The 17437-nt window shown below is 47.5% G+C and overlaps 1 protein-coding gene across 2 annotated transcripts in view; it reads right to left on the reverse strand.

The window, feature by feature from the left end:
- Positions 1–3435: 3435 nt before the first annotated feature.
- LOC147736834 (uncharacterized) overlaps positions 3436–17437 on the reverse strand; it is a 140514-nt gene continuing 126512 nt past the window's right edge. The window contains exon 7 of one of the 2 annotated variants that reach the window (XM_086953519.1): positions 3436–3963. In XM_086953519.1, coding sequence (XP_086809645.1) covers positions 3438–3963 — 526 coding nt within the window. In that variant the 3' untranslated portion in view covers positions 3436–3437. Of the gene's footprint in view, positions 5055–17437 lie in introns of both variants that reach the window. The other variant, XM_086953520.1, reaches the window with a different exon arrangement.

Genomic DNA, 17437 nt, shown 5'->3' on the forward strand with positions numbered 1-17437 from the left:
GGCCGGCCGCTGCGCGGTGAGGAGAGCGACCCTTGATCCTTCCAGGTAGATCGCTCCCCCTCCGCACAGCACCGCCTGTGCCTGTTCTCTCCTTGGATGCCCCCGTGTCTCTCGGCACGGTTTTTCCTTCTGCTCCCCTCGCGGCCCCCATGTCTCTCTGCCCGTTTCTGCCTTCTGTTGCTTAGTTGCCCCTGCATTTCTGTGACCTTTCTGCCTTCTGTGCCACTCGTTTCCCCCGTTTTTTGTGACCTTTTCTGCCTTTTCTTGGGACTTTTCTGCCTCTGTGCCACTCGTTTCCCCCCGTTTTTGTAACCTTTTCTGCCATTTCTTGTGACCTTTCAGCCTCTGTGCCACTCATTTCCCCCCGTTTTATGTGACCTTTTCTGCCCTTTCTTGGGACTTTTCTGCCTCTGTGCCACTCGTTTCCCCCTGTTTTTTATGTGACCTCTTTCTACCCTTTCTAGTGACCTCTCTGCCTCTGTGCCACTCATTTCCCCCTGGTTTTTGTGACCTTTTCTGCCCTTTCTTGTGACCTTGCTGCCTCTGTGCCACTCGTTTCCCTACGTTTTTTGTGACCTCATCTGCCCTTTCCTGGGACCTTTCTGCCTCTGTGTCACTCGTTTCCCCGTCAATTGTTGTGCCTTTTTGCCTTCTGTTTCCTTTGGTGACCCTTGCCGCTTGGTCCCCTGCGGCCCCGCCACCCTAACTGCCCATTCTCTGCCCCCACCTCCCGCCTCCAAGCTGCTCCTCCCTCCCACCTCCCCATATAGGCCGGCCGCTGCACGGTGAGGAGAGCGACCCTTGATCCTTCCAGGTAGATCGCTCCCCCTCCACACAGCACCGCCTGTGCCTGTTCTCTCCCTGGATGCCCCCGTGTCTCTCGGCACGGTTTTTCCTTCTGCTCCCCTCTCGGCCCCCATGTCTCTCCGCCCGTTTTTGCCTTCTGTTGCTTAGCTGCCCCTGCATTTCTGTGACCTTTCTGCCTTCTGTGCCACTCGTTTCCCCCCGTTTGTTGTGACCTTCTGCCCTTTCTTGTGACCTTTTGCCCTCTGTGCCACTCGTTTCCCCCGTTTTCTGTGACCTTTTTGCCCTTCTTGTGACCTTTTTGCCTTCTGTGCTACTCGTTTCCCCCTGTATTCTTGTGACCTTTTTGCCCTTTCTGTGACCTTTCTGCCCTCTGTGCCACTCGTTTCCCCCTCAATTGCTGTGCACTATTGCCTTCTGTTTCCTTCGTGGCCCCTCACCGCCCCGTCGCTGCGTCCCCTGCGGCTCCGCCCACCTGACTGCCCATTTGCTGGCCTTGCCTCCCGCCTCCCAGCTGCTCCTCACTCCCACCTCCCTACACATGCCGGCCTCAGCGCGGTAGCGCCGCTGGTGCATGACAAGCCCGTCTGTGCCCGCCCGCATCTGGACTGCGCCCAGCGTCAGAACCCCTGGCCCCCGTACCCACCACAACGACCGCCGCCACTACGACGCCCGCACTCTGCACGCTCTCAACCCTGGACATACCCACAACTGCTTCAAGGTCGCCCCGAAACGCGCACCTGCCATAAAGCCGACGAACCACCCACCAAGAAAGACCTCGATCACCTCCGATGCATACTACTGAACACCAGCTCTGCACGTAAACACGCTTTCGAGCTCTTGGACCTGCTCAACACTACCTCCCCAGACGTCGCCTTCCTGACAGAGACCTGGTTGAACAACTCCTCCGCACCCGACAACGCCATAGCCATCCCAGACGGCTACAAGATCACCCGCAGAGACCGCACCAACGGAGTCGGAGGAGGAATCGCTATCGTCCACAAGAACAGCATCAGGGTCTCGACTAGCACAGATGACGCGCTCAGCACCGCCGAACACATGCATTTCCAGAGCCACACAGACCCCAACTCCACCCTCAAAGGCACCCTCGTCTACCGACCCCCTGGACCCCGCCCCCAGTTCAGCGACTCCATCGCCGACTTCATCAGCACATACGCCCTGACCTCCACTGACTACATCCTCCTCAGAGACCTGAAATCTCACCTTGAGAACAACAACAACAACTCCACAACCCTGATCGATAACCTCGCCAACCTCGGACTGAGACAACTCGTCACAACGCCCACCCACTCCGCCGGCCACACGCTCGACCCCGTCTTCTCCTCAAGCCCGCACGTCTCCGTCAGCCACACCACTGAACTCCTCTGGACCGACCACCGCTGCATCCACATCACCTTCCAGAAACCCACCACACACCACCGCACCCAACAGATCCCCCGCCGCTGCTGGAGCAAAATCACCGAAGACATGCAAACCTCGCTCTCAGCCCACCCACCGAACCCTCCAACACCGACGTCGCTGCCCACAACATCAGACGCTGGATTGAGTACTGTGCCAACACCCTTGCTCAGCTTAAGAAGCCCCCCCCACAGAGACACCAGCAAGAGGGCCAGCTGGTTCACCCCAGAACTCCTAGATTCCAAGCAAGCCTGCCGGAAACTAGAGAAGAAATGGCACAGTGAACAAACTCTGGACAGCCAGGCAGCACACAAGGACGCCGTCCGCAACCACCACCACCTCATCAGGGCTGCCAAGAAGACCTCCTTCAAAGACGACCTTGACAACAATGCACACGACAGCAAGGAGCTCTTCAACATCGTGAAGGAACTCTCGAACGCTAGCTCCAACACCAACAATATCCCGCCGTAAAAAGCCATGTGCGACTCCCTCTGCACCTTCTTCCACCGCAAGATAGCAGACATCCACGACAGCTTCAACACCGAGACAGCCCCAACAAACAGCAACACAACAGACCCTCTGCACACCATGGACCACGTCCCCTTGCTAGCCTGGACCAGCGTGAGCGTCGATGACACCATCAAGACCATGAGCACAATCCACTCCGGCTCTCCGTCAGACCCATTCCCGCACAACGTCTTCAACAAAGCAAGCAGCTCCATCGCACCCCACCTACGCAACATCATCAATCTCTCCCTTGAGACCGTGACTATCCCAGAGAGCTGGAAACACGCCGAGATCAACGCCCTACTCAAAAAACCCAAGGAAGAACCAAGAGACCTCAAGAACTTCCGACCCATCTCTCTACTCCCCTTACCGGCCAAGGTAATCGAGAAAATCGTTAACCGACAGCTAACCCGATACCTTGAAGAGAACAGAATCCTGGACCCTTCCCAGTCAGGGTTCCACAGCAACCACAGCACCGAGACCGCCCTCATCGCCGCCACCGACGACATCAGGACCCTGCTAGACAATGGGGAAACTGCAATGGGGAGACCTCTCCGCTGCCTTCGACACCGTCTGCCACTGCACACTACGCGCACGCCTCCACACCGCAGGGATCCAAGACAAGGCTCTGGAATGGACCACCTGCTTCCTCTCTGGCAGAACCCAGAGCGTCCGCCTCCCCTTGTTCCATTCCGAAGTCTCCGAGATCATCTGCGGCGTACCCCAGTGTGTGTTCGCTGATGAACTTGGAGTTGTGATAAATAACTGAAGCTCTTCACACATTCAGTGCAATGGTACGATTTTTCCCCAGTGTGTGTTTGCTGATGTCTTTTCAGGTGTGATAACTGACTGTAGCTCTTCACACATTCACTACAATGGTATGGTTTTTCTCCTGTGTGTGTTTGCTGATGTCTTTGAAGAATTGATAAGTGACCATTGCAATGGTATGGTTTTTCTTTCCCAGTGTGTGTTCGCTGATGAACTTGTAGTTGTGATAAATAACTGAAGCTCTTCACACATTCAGTGCAATGGTGCGGTTTTTCCCCAGTGTGTGTTTGCTGATGTTTTTTCAGGTGTGATAACTGACTGAAGCTCTTCACACATTCATTGCAATGGTATGGTTTTTCCCCTGTGTGTGTTCGCTGATGAACTTGGAGTTGTGATAACTGACTGAAGCTCTTCACACACTCACTGCAATGGTATGGTTTTTCTCCTGTGTGTGTTCGCTGATGTCTTTGAAGAATTGATAACTGACTGAATGCCTTTCCACATTCACTGCAATGGTACGGTTTTTCCCCTGTGTGTGTTCGCTGATGAACTTGGAGTTGTGATAACTGACGGAAGCTTTTCACACACTCAGTGCAATGGTACGGTTTTTCCCCCATGTGTATTCGCTGATGATCTTTTAGGAGTGCTAACTGACTAAAGTTCTTCACACATTCATTGCAATTGCACGTTGCTTTTCCTGCGTGTGTTTGCTGATGGCTCTTTAGTAGTGATCACAAACTAAAGCACTTGCTGCTTGTGTATGATTTTTCTTTCTTGGTTAGTGTCTCTGGGTCGTGTTTATATTTGTCTGCATCCCATGACTGCATTTCCCGAGGAGCTAACATGGTGTATAAAGCACTTGTGTTATTCTCATATTCCCTGTATGTCTGTGGTATTTCGGATGGTTAATATCAGATTTCACAATGAAATACAAGACTCACCAACTACATATATTATAATTGTGGCAAGTAAAGCTTCTTTGTAGGTGGTTATGTTTTTATATTGTGGAATGGCTTCGCATGTTCATGAGTGAAGATCAGTCTTCTTCGGGTCAAAGCAAATTGGGACAGTCTGTTGTAGATCAGAGACCCTCTCTTTCCTGTACCCTTCAGTTGTCTGGCTCCTCTCCCTTGTGCTTTTCTCTTGTTCCTGTGGTTTGGCCAGAAACAGTTTACAATACACCTAGCACGCTGAATGGTGGTCTGCCATCATTACAGGAAGCAGAGAAATGTTGTGTCTACCTCATACCGAACACATGATCAAAGCTGGTTGTGGAGGCCTGTTTATACAGGAAGTGGTTTGTTAGTGTTGTTGCCTTAATTTTCTAGAGGTCATTTCTTAGTCCTGTTGCGTGGAGGTGCACAGCTCAGACTCTTACATCCACTGAATTGCTCTTGACTGCCTCTTCCAGGATCTATCAGTTTATGTTCAGGTTCCTCAGTCTCTATGCAGATCTTTTCCTAAATATTGGAGCTTTTTTTTTCTAGCCACTTTTTTTCAGATTTTCACGATTACTGTCATTATTCACGATCATTTATGCATTCAAGGCTGGTTTCCTATTGGATGTAAAGAGATTTAAAATCACTAAATGGAAATGTAAGAGCATGTGAATACACAATACTTAACTAGTTGTAAAAGACATCTGGTCATTACCATTAACGAAAGTTACCAAGAGATATTTCACCATACACAGATATTTAACTAAATGTTCTATAGAACATGTCACATTTTACTTAATTCAGAAAAGGAGGTGATTTTTCGGTGTTTACACAGTAACTTAGTACAGAAAGAGCACACATGGAGTGCCCACTTGCTAGAGGTACAGCTTTACGAAGACGCACATGGCTAAGATTTCATTTAACCCCTCCCGTGCTCATGACGACATCAGCTTGTCATGAGGCACGGTTGCGCTGTGCTCATGACGAGCTGAGCTTGTCATGACCCGCGGGGCGCTCACACTTGGGGATAATTCCCCTGCTGTGCTTAGCGTTCCACGGAAACGAGTGTGGCCATGACGAGCTTAATTCGTAATGAGCACAGCACCACCGTGCAGCGTGACAAGCCGAGCTCGACACAAGCACCGTGGCGCTGCGTGCACCCTCCCTCCCCCAGCGCCGTGGGGGAATTAACCCCGCGGCGAAGGGGTTAAACAAGAAGGGATTGTGTAAGAAGAGATGGTTCAGGATGTGTTGCTGTCACTTCAGTTTTAGGAATTGTATAACAGCAGTAACACTTTCAAGGCTACATTACAAAGCAAACTCTTCATGAAGTATATAATAAATATAACGCTCCAGAAAGTATATAATACAGGTAACGCTCTAGGAAGTATATAATAAAGGTAACGCTCCAGGAAGTACATAATAAATGTAACGCTCCAGGAAGTATATAATAAAAGTAACGCTCTAGGAAGTATATATTAAAGGTAACGCTCCAGGAAGAAAATAATAATGGTAACGCTCCAGCAAGTATATAATAAAGGTAATACTCCAAGAAGTATATAATAAAGGTAATGCTCCAGGGAGTATATAATAAATGTAACACTCCAGGAAGTATATAATAAAGGAGTATATAACAAAGGTAACGCTCCAGCAAGTATATAATAAAGGAGTATATAATAAAGGTAACGCTCCAGGAAGTATATAATAAAGGTAACGCTCTAGGAAGTATATAACATGCAGGTACATGCTCCATTTTGGGTCTGTTTCAGGCCTTTACTGGGCTGGGAATTGGTGTGCACTATATATTAATACTGCGGCTGATAAAGGCACTTGCTGCAAGGGTGTTACCACTTTGACCCTTTACAAGAGGGGAGCCGAGCCTTTGAAAGCACAACACCTGAAGGCAGCCTGGCCTGAGGGGAAGGTGAGGGTCCACCTGTCAGACAATATCATCAAGGGACATAAAAGAATCCTAAGAAACACAGTGGCAGAGAGGCAAAATTGTCAGTCCAGATGGAGAAGAGCTGTGTCCTCCACTGTTTCCGGAAAAGCTTTCTAAGGTTAGGAGGCAAAGAATTCCATCGGGTCGGAGCTAAGACATGGAAGGAGAAACCTCCCGTTCTGGCTCTGCTGTGACGAGGGATGTGGGCCAGGTATAGATTGGTGGAGCGTAGTGTTCTGGAGGGCATGTAAAATTGCATCCAGGCAGCTAGGCTGGGTACTCCTTGGATCTCTGTTTTTTTAGTTCAGTTTAAACAGTTGTCGTGCATCCATTTGGCCATATTCCAAAATATTTCACTACCTCCACCAGAGGTCTGATGTGAATAATAAAAAGGGTAGGACTGAGCTCCGAGCCCCGAGGGATGCCAGGAGCCAGTCCTCTTTGTGATGAGACGAAAGGGGGGTATAACTTTAGAAGACCACTCCGTTAAAAAGAAGGTAAACCAGGCCAGACCTTTGCCCTGTACCCCCAGGTCAGTGAGGCGAGTTAATATTATTGCATGTGAGACAGGGTTGAAGGCCACACTTAAATCTATGAGTATCAGAGCCTAGGATTTGCCGGCATCTGCAGTACTGCAAAGGGATTCAGTAACTGTTAAAAGAGCAATTTTGCTTTCGGTGTTGTATGTTCTAAATCCATTTTGGGAACAATCTAACATTTTATATTGTTCTAATATTTTGGTTAGGAGATTGTTTACATGTTTCTCTTCATCCTTGGACAGAAACGACGGAAGAGGAATGAGTTAATAGTTTTCTGGCTGAGTGGCATTTAGCGAAGGCTTTTTTAGAAGACGGATAACCTTGACGTGTTTCTATGATATTGATACTTCTTCAGTGCTCAGCAAGTTTGGCTAATTTTAGAAATATGGGTGTGACGCTCTCTTGAAATTTTTAAATATATTCAGGTTTAAATGGATCATCCAGAGATCCAGATTTCACTTGATGCATTAAGGTAGAAATAGAATCTGCGTCAAGTAGAGCCAATTGGTCCAAGGGAGCCCATTGCGAGGGGTACGTCACTGTATCAAGAGAGACAGGTTTGACTGTTTTCGCACCCCTGTTAAAGTAAAGATAAAGATCATTGACCAAGCTTGCTGCAGTGGCTGTTAGAAGCTTCTGCTAATCCAGGAGTGGAGGTGGGTTTAATCAGGTTGTTCACAATAGAGAATATTTCCATGCTTTGGTGGAAGTCTCTGCCCGTTCTCTATTGGAGTCTAATAGAGGCACACTCCTTTCGATAAACCTTGAAGAGGCAAAAGGGTCCAGTTTATGCTACTGCTTTCTCATTGTGGGGTTACCGGTAATGTTGTTTTCAAAGCTAGGTGTATCAATGGTCATAGGCACCATATAATGGTTTGATCAGGTCACTGGAACAGGGGGAGCAGTTTGAAGGGTGGCCAGGTTGGAAAAAAAAGGGTCCAGAAGATGGCCGGCCTCATAGCTGAATGTTTTACTAACTGAGCTAATTGGAAAGGGGCCAGGTCATTAGTAAAGTCCTGGATTTCTATCTTGCTGACTAGATCAAGATGAAGAAAAGATTCAAGTCTCCAATTATGCTTAAGTTGGACAATTGAAGTGAGTGCAAGGTAGAGCACTCTATTAGAGATTCCCTGGGGATGCATCAGAGCAGGGACACTGACTACAGGTCAGAGGCTCCACCACACTCTGCGTCACTCTTCCTGTGTGCGGAGGCACTTAAAGGCAGCAGTGAGGTCCAGCAGTGGGGGACGCATCGGAGCAGAGCCATGGCAGTGACTACAGCCTCAAGGCTCCACCACACGATGCATCACTCTTACCGCAACCCGGAGCCGCTTAAAGGCAGCAGTTAGGTCCCGCTGTGGGGGCCGCATCGGAGCAGAGCCAGGGCACGAACTACAGCCCCCAGGCTCCACTGCACAAAGCATCACTCTTCCGGCACCCAGAGATGCTTATAGGCAGCAGTGTGGTACCAATGCATGGGCCTCGCTCGGGCCAAGGGCGGACTCTCCATGCCCGTCGGAGGCTGGGCTGGGCCCCCCCCCTCTAACTTCTACACTCCCCCATTACAGGCCCACCTTGGGCAAGAAAAAGCTGGGAGCAACAGAGGCGGTAACTGTTACCTCTTTAGATACCTTTCTGGCCAAGGCAACATCGATAAATCATACTTTCAGAAAAGAGAATTTCGTTGGAGTCAGGGATAGGGCAGTCATCTAATCAAGTTGTTTCTCCAACTAAAGGCGGTGTAAAGAAACTATATGGGGTTTTGCTTCCAGAATTTTCGGCAGTCTCTGTACCAACCCCCGAACATCCCCAGCCTGCCTCTACATTTAGTGGGAAACCGACTGATGCTACCTCTGTAAATGGTAAATGAAAAAGAGGTTATGCGATACTGCCCTCCATGTGACCAGCCAACAAGATCAGAAAGGCCGCTATGCCAGCGAGTTCCACATGTATGAATGGCCAGCAACATTCAGAGACTACATTTCCCTCATATTGGTGTGCTCTTCTTGATAACTTTAAACAACTTTTGCAACCAATCTATGCCTGTTTAGATTCTATAGATTGCACTTAAGGTCATCCCCTCTGATGTCTGTAAAACTCTTAAAAAACTATAATTGTGAAAGTCATAATTTGCGTTTTAATTGTGAAAACATGATCCTTGGTCGTGAGTTAGCTAAATCACCCTCTACTTCCATTGGTCATCCTTGTGTTGAAAATCAGTTGGCCCCCAGCAGGGATCCTATAGGTCCAGACCATGTAGATTTGGTCCCTAGGTGTTGCCCACCGCAGGTGACCATATCAGATTTTATGCGTAAGGGGCAATCACACGACTTATCAAGACCACAGGTTATGGTAAATCTCCCGTCTACTCAGGCCAATAGCAGACCAAATCAACAATACATGAACTTCTCTCCTGCAGCTTGTCACTATGTTCAAATTTTAGTCAACGTGCCTTTATTACGTCCTAATCTTAGAAAATCTTCACTTCAGCTGATGGCCAAGGCTCAACACTGGATGACTCAAAACTCTAATCAAGGTCATCTCATCCAAAATCATTTGATAATGGCCAGAAGAACGCAGTGAATTGGGTCTGATGTAAAAAACAACCGATAATGACTGGTTATTTTAACCTTTGATAATGAATGGCTAGTGCGAGACCCATTAAGGAGTTTACCGGTTGCCCCTTCACTCCATTCTCAGATTTATGCAGTCTCGTTTGGCGTTTTTTAAAGGTCTGCACCAGTATGTATTTCCACCGTACTCACTCAGGTCCTTTCTTTAGTGAGAACTGGTCATAAGCCTGCGCAGGTGGCTTTTGATGCCCTTGCTCTATCAAATAGGTACCCATTGTTGGACGATATGGAGGCATGTGAATGACTGAACTTTCCACTAAATTATTTGCCTCCTCAGTCTGTTCTTTATAACGATTTTCAAATGGTTTCTGGTTTGGTACCCGTGGAGAGGGTTCAGTTGGTTATTTTAGATCCACTAAGCAGTATTACATCCTTACCAATTGACCCTACATCATCCTTCTCACAAGTACCAACAGCAATTCGGTCGCAGGAGTCTCCAAGTGATATAAAGTTTCTCTCTAGGAATATAGCGGGCTATGAAAACAAAAAGGATAATCAAAATTGGTATAAAGTGTTTACGAATTCTGATATTATCTGCTTTCAGGAAAATTGGACAGAGCAGTCTATCTATAAACGGCTACAGCTCTTTTGTTACGCCAGCAGTTCCATCAGCAGCAGGCAGATCTAAAGGAGGCTTACTCAGAATTGCAGCAAACACGATCACCCTAGGTAAGTTGACCTTTATCAATAACTCGCCCCATTTTCATGTCATCGTGGCTGAAGGTTCTGGGAAAATTGATTTGTTATGCATTCATTTTTATAAAGATAATTTTAAGAATTGTACACAGGTGACAGATGAGTTGGCAGGAATATTGGAAACTCTGTTAACATACCAATCATGTTCAATTTTTTTTATTTGAGCTCTGGATTTTCATGTGTACTGTAGCCCCAATTCAGACCAATGTATTTGTGGGGTAACTGACACTAATGATTTGTTGCTAGTCCATTTTATGCATCATAACTTCGCAAACATTTCAAACTGTTTTTCATTAACTTGGGACCTAGTTGTAATAAACCTGTATCACCCCATGACTGGTCAACCCCTCCCCACTTTTCAACTTACTGGAGTTACCTTGACATCTGATTTTACAATCATTCAGACTAATTTTAAGAGATGAATTAAGTCCTCCATAGCCGCGTTGACAGAGTTCAGTGATCATGCTTTTTTTGTTTTGTTTGGCCTCTTTCTGCTAAGTACAGCTCTATATTTGCCCCAAAACTGATTCGGAGTAGGAAGAGTGGATCTACTCTTAAATGGGAGAAAATTAACCCTATTTCCTTCCTCCCAAAGGATTTAAAGGAGCTGTTACCGGACACTGAATCCTGCTAAGACACCAACACTGATAGTCATCAAGTAGTAATAGCATTTAGTAAAATTCTAACATCTATAAGTTCTAATCTTTTACATCCAGCTACAAGAAACACTCCATCGACGATAAGGGGGTTTGAGACAAATAGCTCAAAGGCCTCCAAAGATCTTCGCACTGCTCTTAAAACAAGTCCCAGAAACAAAGATTTGATTAGGAAGCTACGAGCTGACTATGAGACAGCTAGGGCGGTGAGCCAAAAGAAGTTACAGGATGAAGCATGGGTACATTTGTGTGAGGCTTCGAGGAGTAAAGATAGCAAGGCATTTTGGAGGGTGGTAAATGCTCCTTTTCGGCAGGATCAGGGCGGCCCCTCTCTTGATATTCATATAGATCAATCCACCCGGGTGTCTCACTTCCAGAGCATTTTTAATGTAGAGATGGATAGCGCTACAAAAAAACCTTAGGACTTGATGACTGCCCATCTGGAGATAGAATTCTCATTAGAGGAAATTGAGCTTGCACTCTCTCAATCGCCTGCCCTAAAGGCAGCAGGGTCAGATGGGGATATTTTCTTTGTACATAAAAATGTTTGGGTTCCACTCTTGACCCAGGTTTTTAATACAGTTTCCAAAGTGGGACCCCGGTAGCTTGGAAACAATCCGTGATTATCTCCCATATATAAGAAGGGGCATCCCTCGAATCCGGTAAATTACCGCCCAATCTCCCTGCTGGATAATGCTGCCAAACTAATGGAGAGATTGCTCCAAAATAGACTAGAGGAGTGGGCATTTGTTAATAATGTTGTAGCTGAGACACAATACGGTTTTAGAAAGGGGATGGGTACGATCGACCACGGACAAAATTAACCCTTACTTGCAGCAAAATATGTTTGTGCAAAAAAAGGCCAGTTTTATATGGCTTATGCAGACTTATCCGCGGCCTTCGGCTGTCTAAACCACTCAAAATTGTGGGTTCTTTCGGAGGCGATGGGCGTGGACAACTCCATAATTCTTTCTATTAAGGACATAAGAATTTTTCTTCACTAAAACGCTTCCAAGTTGGACATAAAAGCCTAATTAGAAAGCTACCGTTTTCAATAAAGGTTGTTGAAAACAATGGGCAAGAGCTCTCCTGCAACCAACCTTGTTAATCTCCCCACCTCTGAAGCTATTTTGGCCAATCAGCAAGGAGGTTGTTGTCCTGCAACCAGCAATCATGGTGCTCGTCCCTCATGTGTAGGACATGCGGGGAACGCAAAGGTGATGGCTGCCTCCTTTTGCTCCAACACAGAACTACAACATCTCTGGACCCCCGGGCTCGCGGTTTCTGGAGAACCGGTCGCTCTGCAATCTGGCCTCCCTCCCGTGCTGTTCCATAGAGCAGTCACCAGGATCGATAGCTACATAAAAACAGCAGCAGCACCAGCAGCAGGACTTCCAGGACATCTTACTTGCAGAGGATTTCGAAGCAGTCATGAAAGACAAGTAATGCCTTGATCTGAACAGCCAGAAAAGTCTGAAGGAGGGTCAGGGAGTCTGTGGATGGACAGTGGCGCGAGTGCAAGCCATGCAGACAGGCCTTCAGCCTGGACTGAAAATCCTCTGCATTAGATGGTGTCTGTCTGCCCCTGCTGCACATTCCTGCCCGCAGTTCACACCCCACCCCTTCCCAGACCTATGCAGATCAACCAGCCACACCCGGGTCCTATGTCAGCAGCCGGAGGGCACGTAAATGTTTTCTGTAAAAACCCACGAGACAGACAGACAGACACACACACGCACACACACCTTGTTGTGTTTTACATATAATGCTACGGTGGCATAATTTGTCTTTCAGTTTCCACCTTTCCACCTCATCTAATTAAATGGCTCCTTCATCTGAAGTGATTATTGTTTTGTGATTCTGAACCAGCAGCTGTGATTAAAAGTCTGTCCCAACCAAGCTCAGTCTAATGTGCGAGAGTCAATAAATCAGTATTATATTCTGCTTTCCCCCGGTGAATATTTTTTTGCTAATTTGTACTATTGGTTCCTTGGTTTTTGCAGGAAGTGTCATGCTGTATCCCGGTGCCGCCTTGCAGCACTCTAGTTTCTGTCGGCACCCTGCTGATGAAGCGCTTGTAAACACAAAAAAATGTAAGGTGTGCTGAAGCATTAAATAGGCCATTCAGTGAATTATGTTACACTGGATATCCACACCTCAACTGATTTCATCGAACAAAGGAACATTCTGGAAGGCCTATTGATTAAGAAGTATAATTGGGCAGAGTGACCCTTTATCAAGAAACACAACACAGGTGACCTCTGTTCATCCCTGGCTCTTACCGTGATGGAAACACCAGACATGGAACAAGCCTCAAACACACCAGGAAGATTGCAACAGAAAAATCACATGTGGTCCCAGGATCTAGTACCTAAAGAAACAAGTCCGATGCACACACTCAAACACAAATAAATTCACAGCTGAGAGCATGCACTCCGTCCAAGGACGATGCCAGAGCAGCCGGTCAGTTGCACTCATCAGATAATGTCCAAACAGTGCATAGCAGGAAGCACACACAACACACCTGGACCACCTCAGAATGTGACATCCAGTTGGTATTTATGGTCCCTTCTATAGGAGTGGGATAAATTATCTAAATACAATATTTATGACCCACTGGACCAGAATTTCCTGCCCAAAGGGGGACAAGCTTCCCTTTATTGCACCGGGAATACAGAATAAAGCATGCCATGTACCGAATGCCAAGTGAATTCAAGAAAAAGCTGTAGATGTGGCTGCAATTCCAGGACATTATTGTTTAATCAAGTTAAACTGTTCCTGATTGCCAAGCCTCGCTGTTCTATTTTTTGATAACCCACACCTGCTTCAACACAGCAATGGTTACAACATTCCACATTATCTACAGTTAAGGAACATCTAATATTTCCTTTCTGATGACATGGATTTACAAGATTTCTTCTTGAGTCCTAGGTCATGTAGATTCATATACGCCACTTACAATGAACTGCGGAAAACTTCTCAGCAGGACCCTGCTGAACGCTTAAGACAAATTGACAGGATTAATTTGAAAAATGCATTGGCTGTTGTGGACAATGGCATGACTGCATTGTCAAATCACAGATATTCTTTGAAAAATATTGTATCATATGCATTCTATGTTACACTTAATGACAAGTGTCTCTTATAATTTAACACACACTGAAAGACTGATTGCCAAAAAGATGGATGCTAACCATTCTACACAGGCTGGCTTTGTGATACATGACAGTCAGGTATAGGAGTTTAGGCTATCCCAAGGTATCTGGCAAAGGGTTCTCCCACTAAGCTCTCAATAGGATAGGTAGTGTTAGATATGAGTAGAATAATATAATCATATAACCACACAGTAATGTTATAATGGTTGAAGCTGTTGCACTGATTGCGCTGGTAAAGCAGAACTGTGTGTTAGGATGATAGGATGACAGGATGTCAGAGTTTAGGGACTGAGCCTCTCTACAATGTCAGTACCTGTTGGCACAATCCTGCGAGCTCACAGTGCCTCACCTGAACTCCTAATCTTCCCGGAGTAACAGGTGATTTCGGCAACCTCAAACACGACCATCTATCCCCAAGGGCACTGTGGATACGGACCCTCCCCTTTTGTTACTCACTTACGTCCTCATGCATGCCCATAGTAAACATAAGAAAGACTTGAAGAAAGTTTACAATACATTTATTATAATTATTGTGGTCTAATATGAAGCAAATGTGCTGCAATCATTAGGCAGATGCACCTAAACAAAGTAATTTGAGGCATTTTGAAGGGGGGCGTGGCCTGGCACACTAAGATGGCGGACGTGCCTCCTTAGAGCTCTGCCTGCGCTATCTGTGCCCATCGATGCCGAAATCCTCCGCAAACTCGCTAGCCCAGATGCCCACCTGGACAATACCCCTCAGCCCCTATCCACACCCCCAAATGAGAGGCGGAGCGGCATCCCACACCGAGTAAGTGACCACCCCTATGATCCAGCAGCGGGGTCAAGATGGCGTCCCCCGCCAAGTGCCAAACGACCTGAAGCTGTGGTGTCGAGGCACCGGCCGCCCACTGCAACAGCCTGGGGGCCGCCCACTGCTGTCCCGTCCAGTGAAGGCAGACATACTGGGCCACCGTTGCAATAACTGGGACCCAAAGGTGAGACCGCAATGCCGGACCCGAGCGGCCTTGAGAGACCCCGCAGCAAGAGAAGGCCCCGTACCTGGGCCCCGTACCTGAGACCCGGCCGGTGGCGGTCATTGGCCCCCCACGGTAAGGAGTCCAACTTGCCTGCGACCAGCTCTGCGCAGCAGCGATCGCCCTTCCCACTCGGCGCTGGAGTTCACAGTGTCAGTCATCGAGCCTCTTGCACCCTTTTCTTCCCTGGTAGAGCAAAGAACTAATAATCCCAGAATGCCTTGTGAAGAATCCTTACCTTGTATGCCTTCCCAGACTGCCTAGTGGCGATCAGCTGACCCATTCCTGCATGTAGGCAGTCAGCTTACAACATTGATTGCTTGGCTTCTCTTTCTGCATGGGACCACGCCCCTTCCCAGTTCGAGTGATCGAGTGAAGACGGGAGACTTCGCTGCTGGAAACTACTGTTCTGGACCTGCTTCATATTTGTTCCCTCCTTGGCTCGAGTTCTGGCTTCCCAGCGCTTCCTCAACACTTCCCTTTTGGATTTGCTACCTTCGTGAAACGCTAATTATTTTTCCCTTTCTGATCGCGTTCTGTTGCCTGCTCACGTTCGGCATGACGCGATTGTTTTCTTGAACGCGACGCTGCTTTCCAAACTCCGCCTCCAGCCGCCTCGGACGCAAGGCGAGTGTTGCCTTTCCCTTTCTCCTTCGTGCTGACACTAGACGCGTTGTGCTCCTTTTTTTTTTTTTTAGGAATTGTTCTCCTCACTTTGGGAATTGTTTTCTTCTTTCGCAAATTGTTTTCTTCATTCGCAAATTTCTTCACTTAATGCAGAGTGTTTTGGAAACACTCCTGAGGCTCAGGTACTTTCTTTATTTATTGTTTGCATGCATTTATTTTTATTTATTTTGTTGAACCAAGCATAATACCAGTGTGGGATATTATGAGGACTTTCATGTTTTTGTAAAGGATTAAGTCATCCTCATATAAAGTATTTCTTGCTACTCTTGAAGGTTTGAAAAATTCTTATTTTTTTTAACATCCAAAATCTCTGGGAAGTTGGATGCTTTATTCATATTGGATTACAGCAAGTCCTTTTGGGCCGAAGTGGATTTCTATAAATATTTTTGGCAAGACAATCCCTAATTACAAAGAATCAAAAGGAGGAGTGAAGAGGTAGTGCTAAAAGCACTCAGGTGGGCGCACCCTCCTCCAGTTGATGGTATAAATATCAATAAGGTCCACCCCCAGAAGGTTTCCTGTGAGCCAGAGTATAACAGGCATACACAGTATTTGTTAAAATACCCCTCACACACCAAAAGGGCCCTTGGTGTCATGCTTCATCATCATTATTAATCCCTAATTACACCCTGCCCAGCTATTCTGCGACCCCCTTTTTCTTGAAAAATCTTGGAAGAGCACTTTTTACTTCCATTCTGTTACGAACCTTTGCACATGCTCAAGGCAATTTACTCTTCGTAAACATTGCCCTCATACAAGCAGTACGGACTATGAACCACATTGTCTAAGATGTATAGGCATTGGTATTCAAAGCTCTTCTTCGCCAGATGATGGTAAGTCTGGGTTTGCATACTAAGTGAGATAACATTTATGCTGCACAAATGTATGCCTTTGTTTAATTACCTTTCTTTCAATTCTCTCGTCCCTCTGCAGGATTGCTCTTCCTAGACCCACCTCTCCTGAAAGATCGCCCAGGTGGTCCTTCCTTGTCTCTCCACTCCTTGCGGGTAGTGGAATCCCCAGTTAGTCTCTGTGGTCTGGTGTCGCTGTGCCCTATTGGAGTGAAAAGACGACATCTTCGCTCCCGTGGATTTTGGATTGCCTTGTCCTGACACTTTGGACAGAAGGTCAGGTTCTGATACACAGTACGCAACGAGAGGCAATTCATCACCCACCGCGCTAGGGGGACGATCATCGACACTGAGGCTCCACACGTCAGCCACTATACCTGCACAGCCCCACACCGCGGATCACCCTGATCGTCGTCTGCCTGCGTCTCGGAGCTGTGGTCCCCCCAACTCGGCACCAGGAATCGGAGTGCAGGGGGAAGAGGCCTAGGCGTGGAAGTATTGGCAGGGAGGTGGCTCGCGCCATCCTGAGGGAACCACACACGGCTGTCTGGACCTGGTGCCCATCGCTGCACCGATCTGCATCCCTTTCCCGCCAGGGCCCCATCTCACCGATCCCTCTGGGGCTGGGGTGGACGGCCAGGCGGGCGGCCATTAACTTCAGAGCCGCAAGCCCACAAGAGGGCAATTGTTAGCAGCACAGCTTCATCACCCAGCGCTCGCGGCCGCCCATCAAGCGAGCTACGAACCTGCTGCCAAAGTCTGCCGCCGACCAACCAGATATTAGCAGAGGCTATACTACGGCCCGCCACAGTCGTTGGCCCCTCCT

Source organism: Lissotriton vulgaris, chromosome 1_2 (genome assembly GCF_964263255.1).
Source record: "Lissotriton vulgaris chromosome 1_2, aLisVul1.2, whole genome shotgun sequence".
In the NCBI taxonomy this organism is placed as follows: Eukaryota; Metazoa; Chordata; class Amphibia; order Caudata; family Salamandridae; genus Lissotriton; species Lissotriton vulgaris.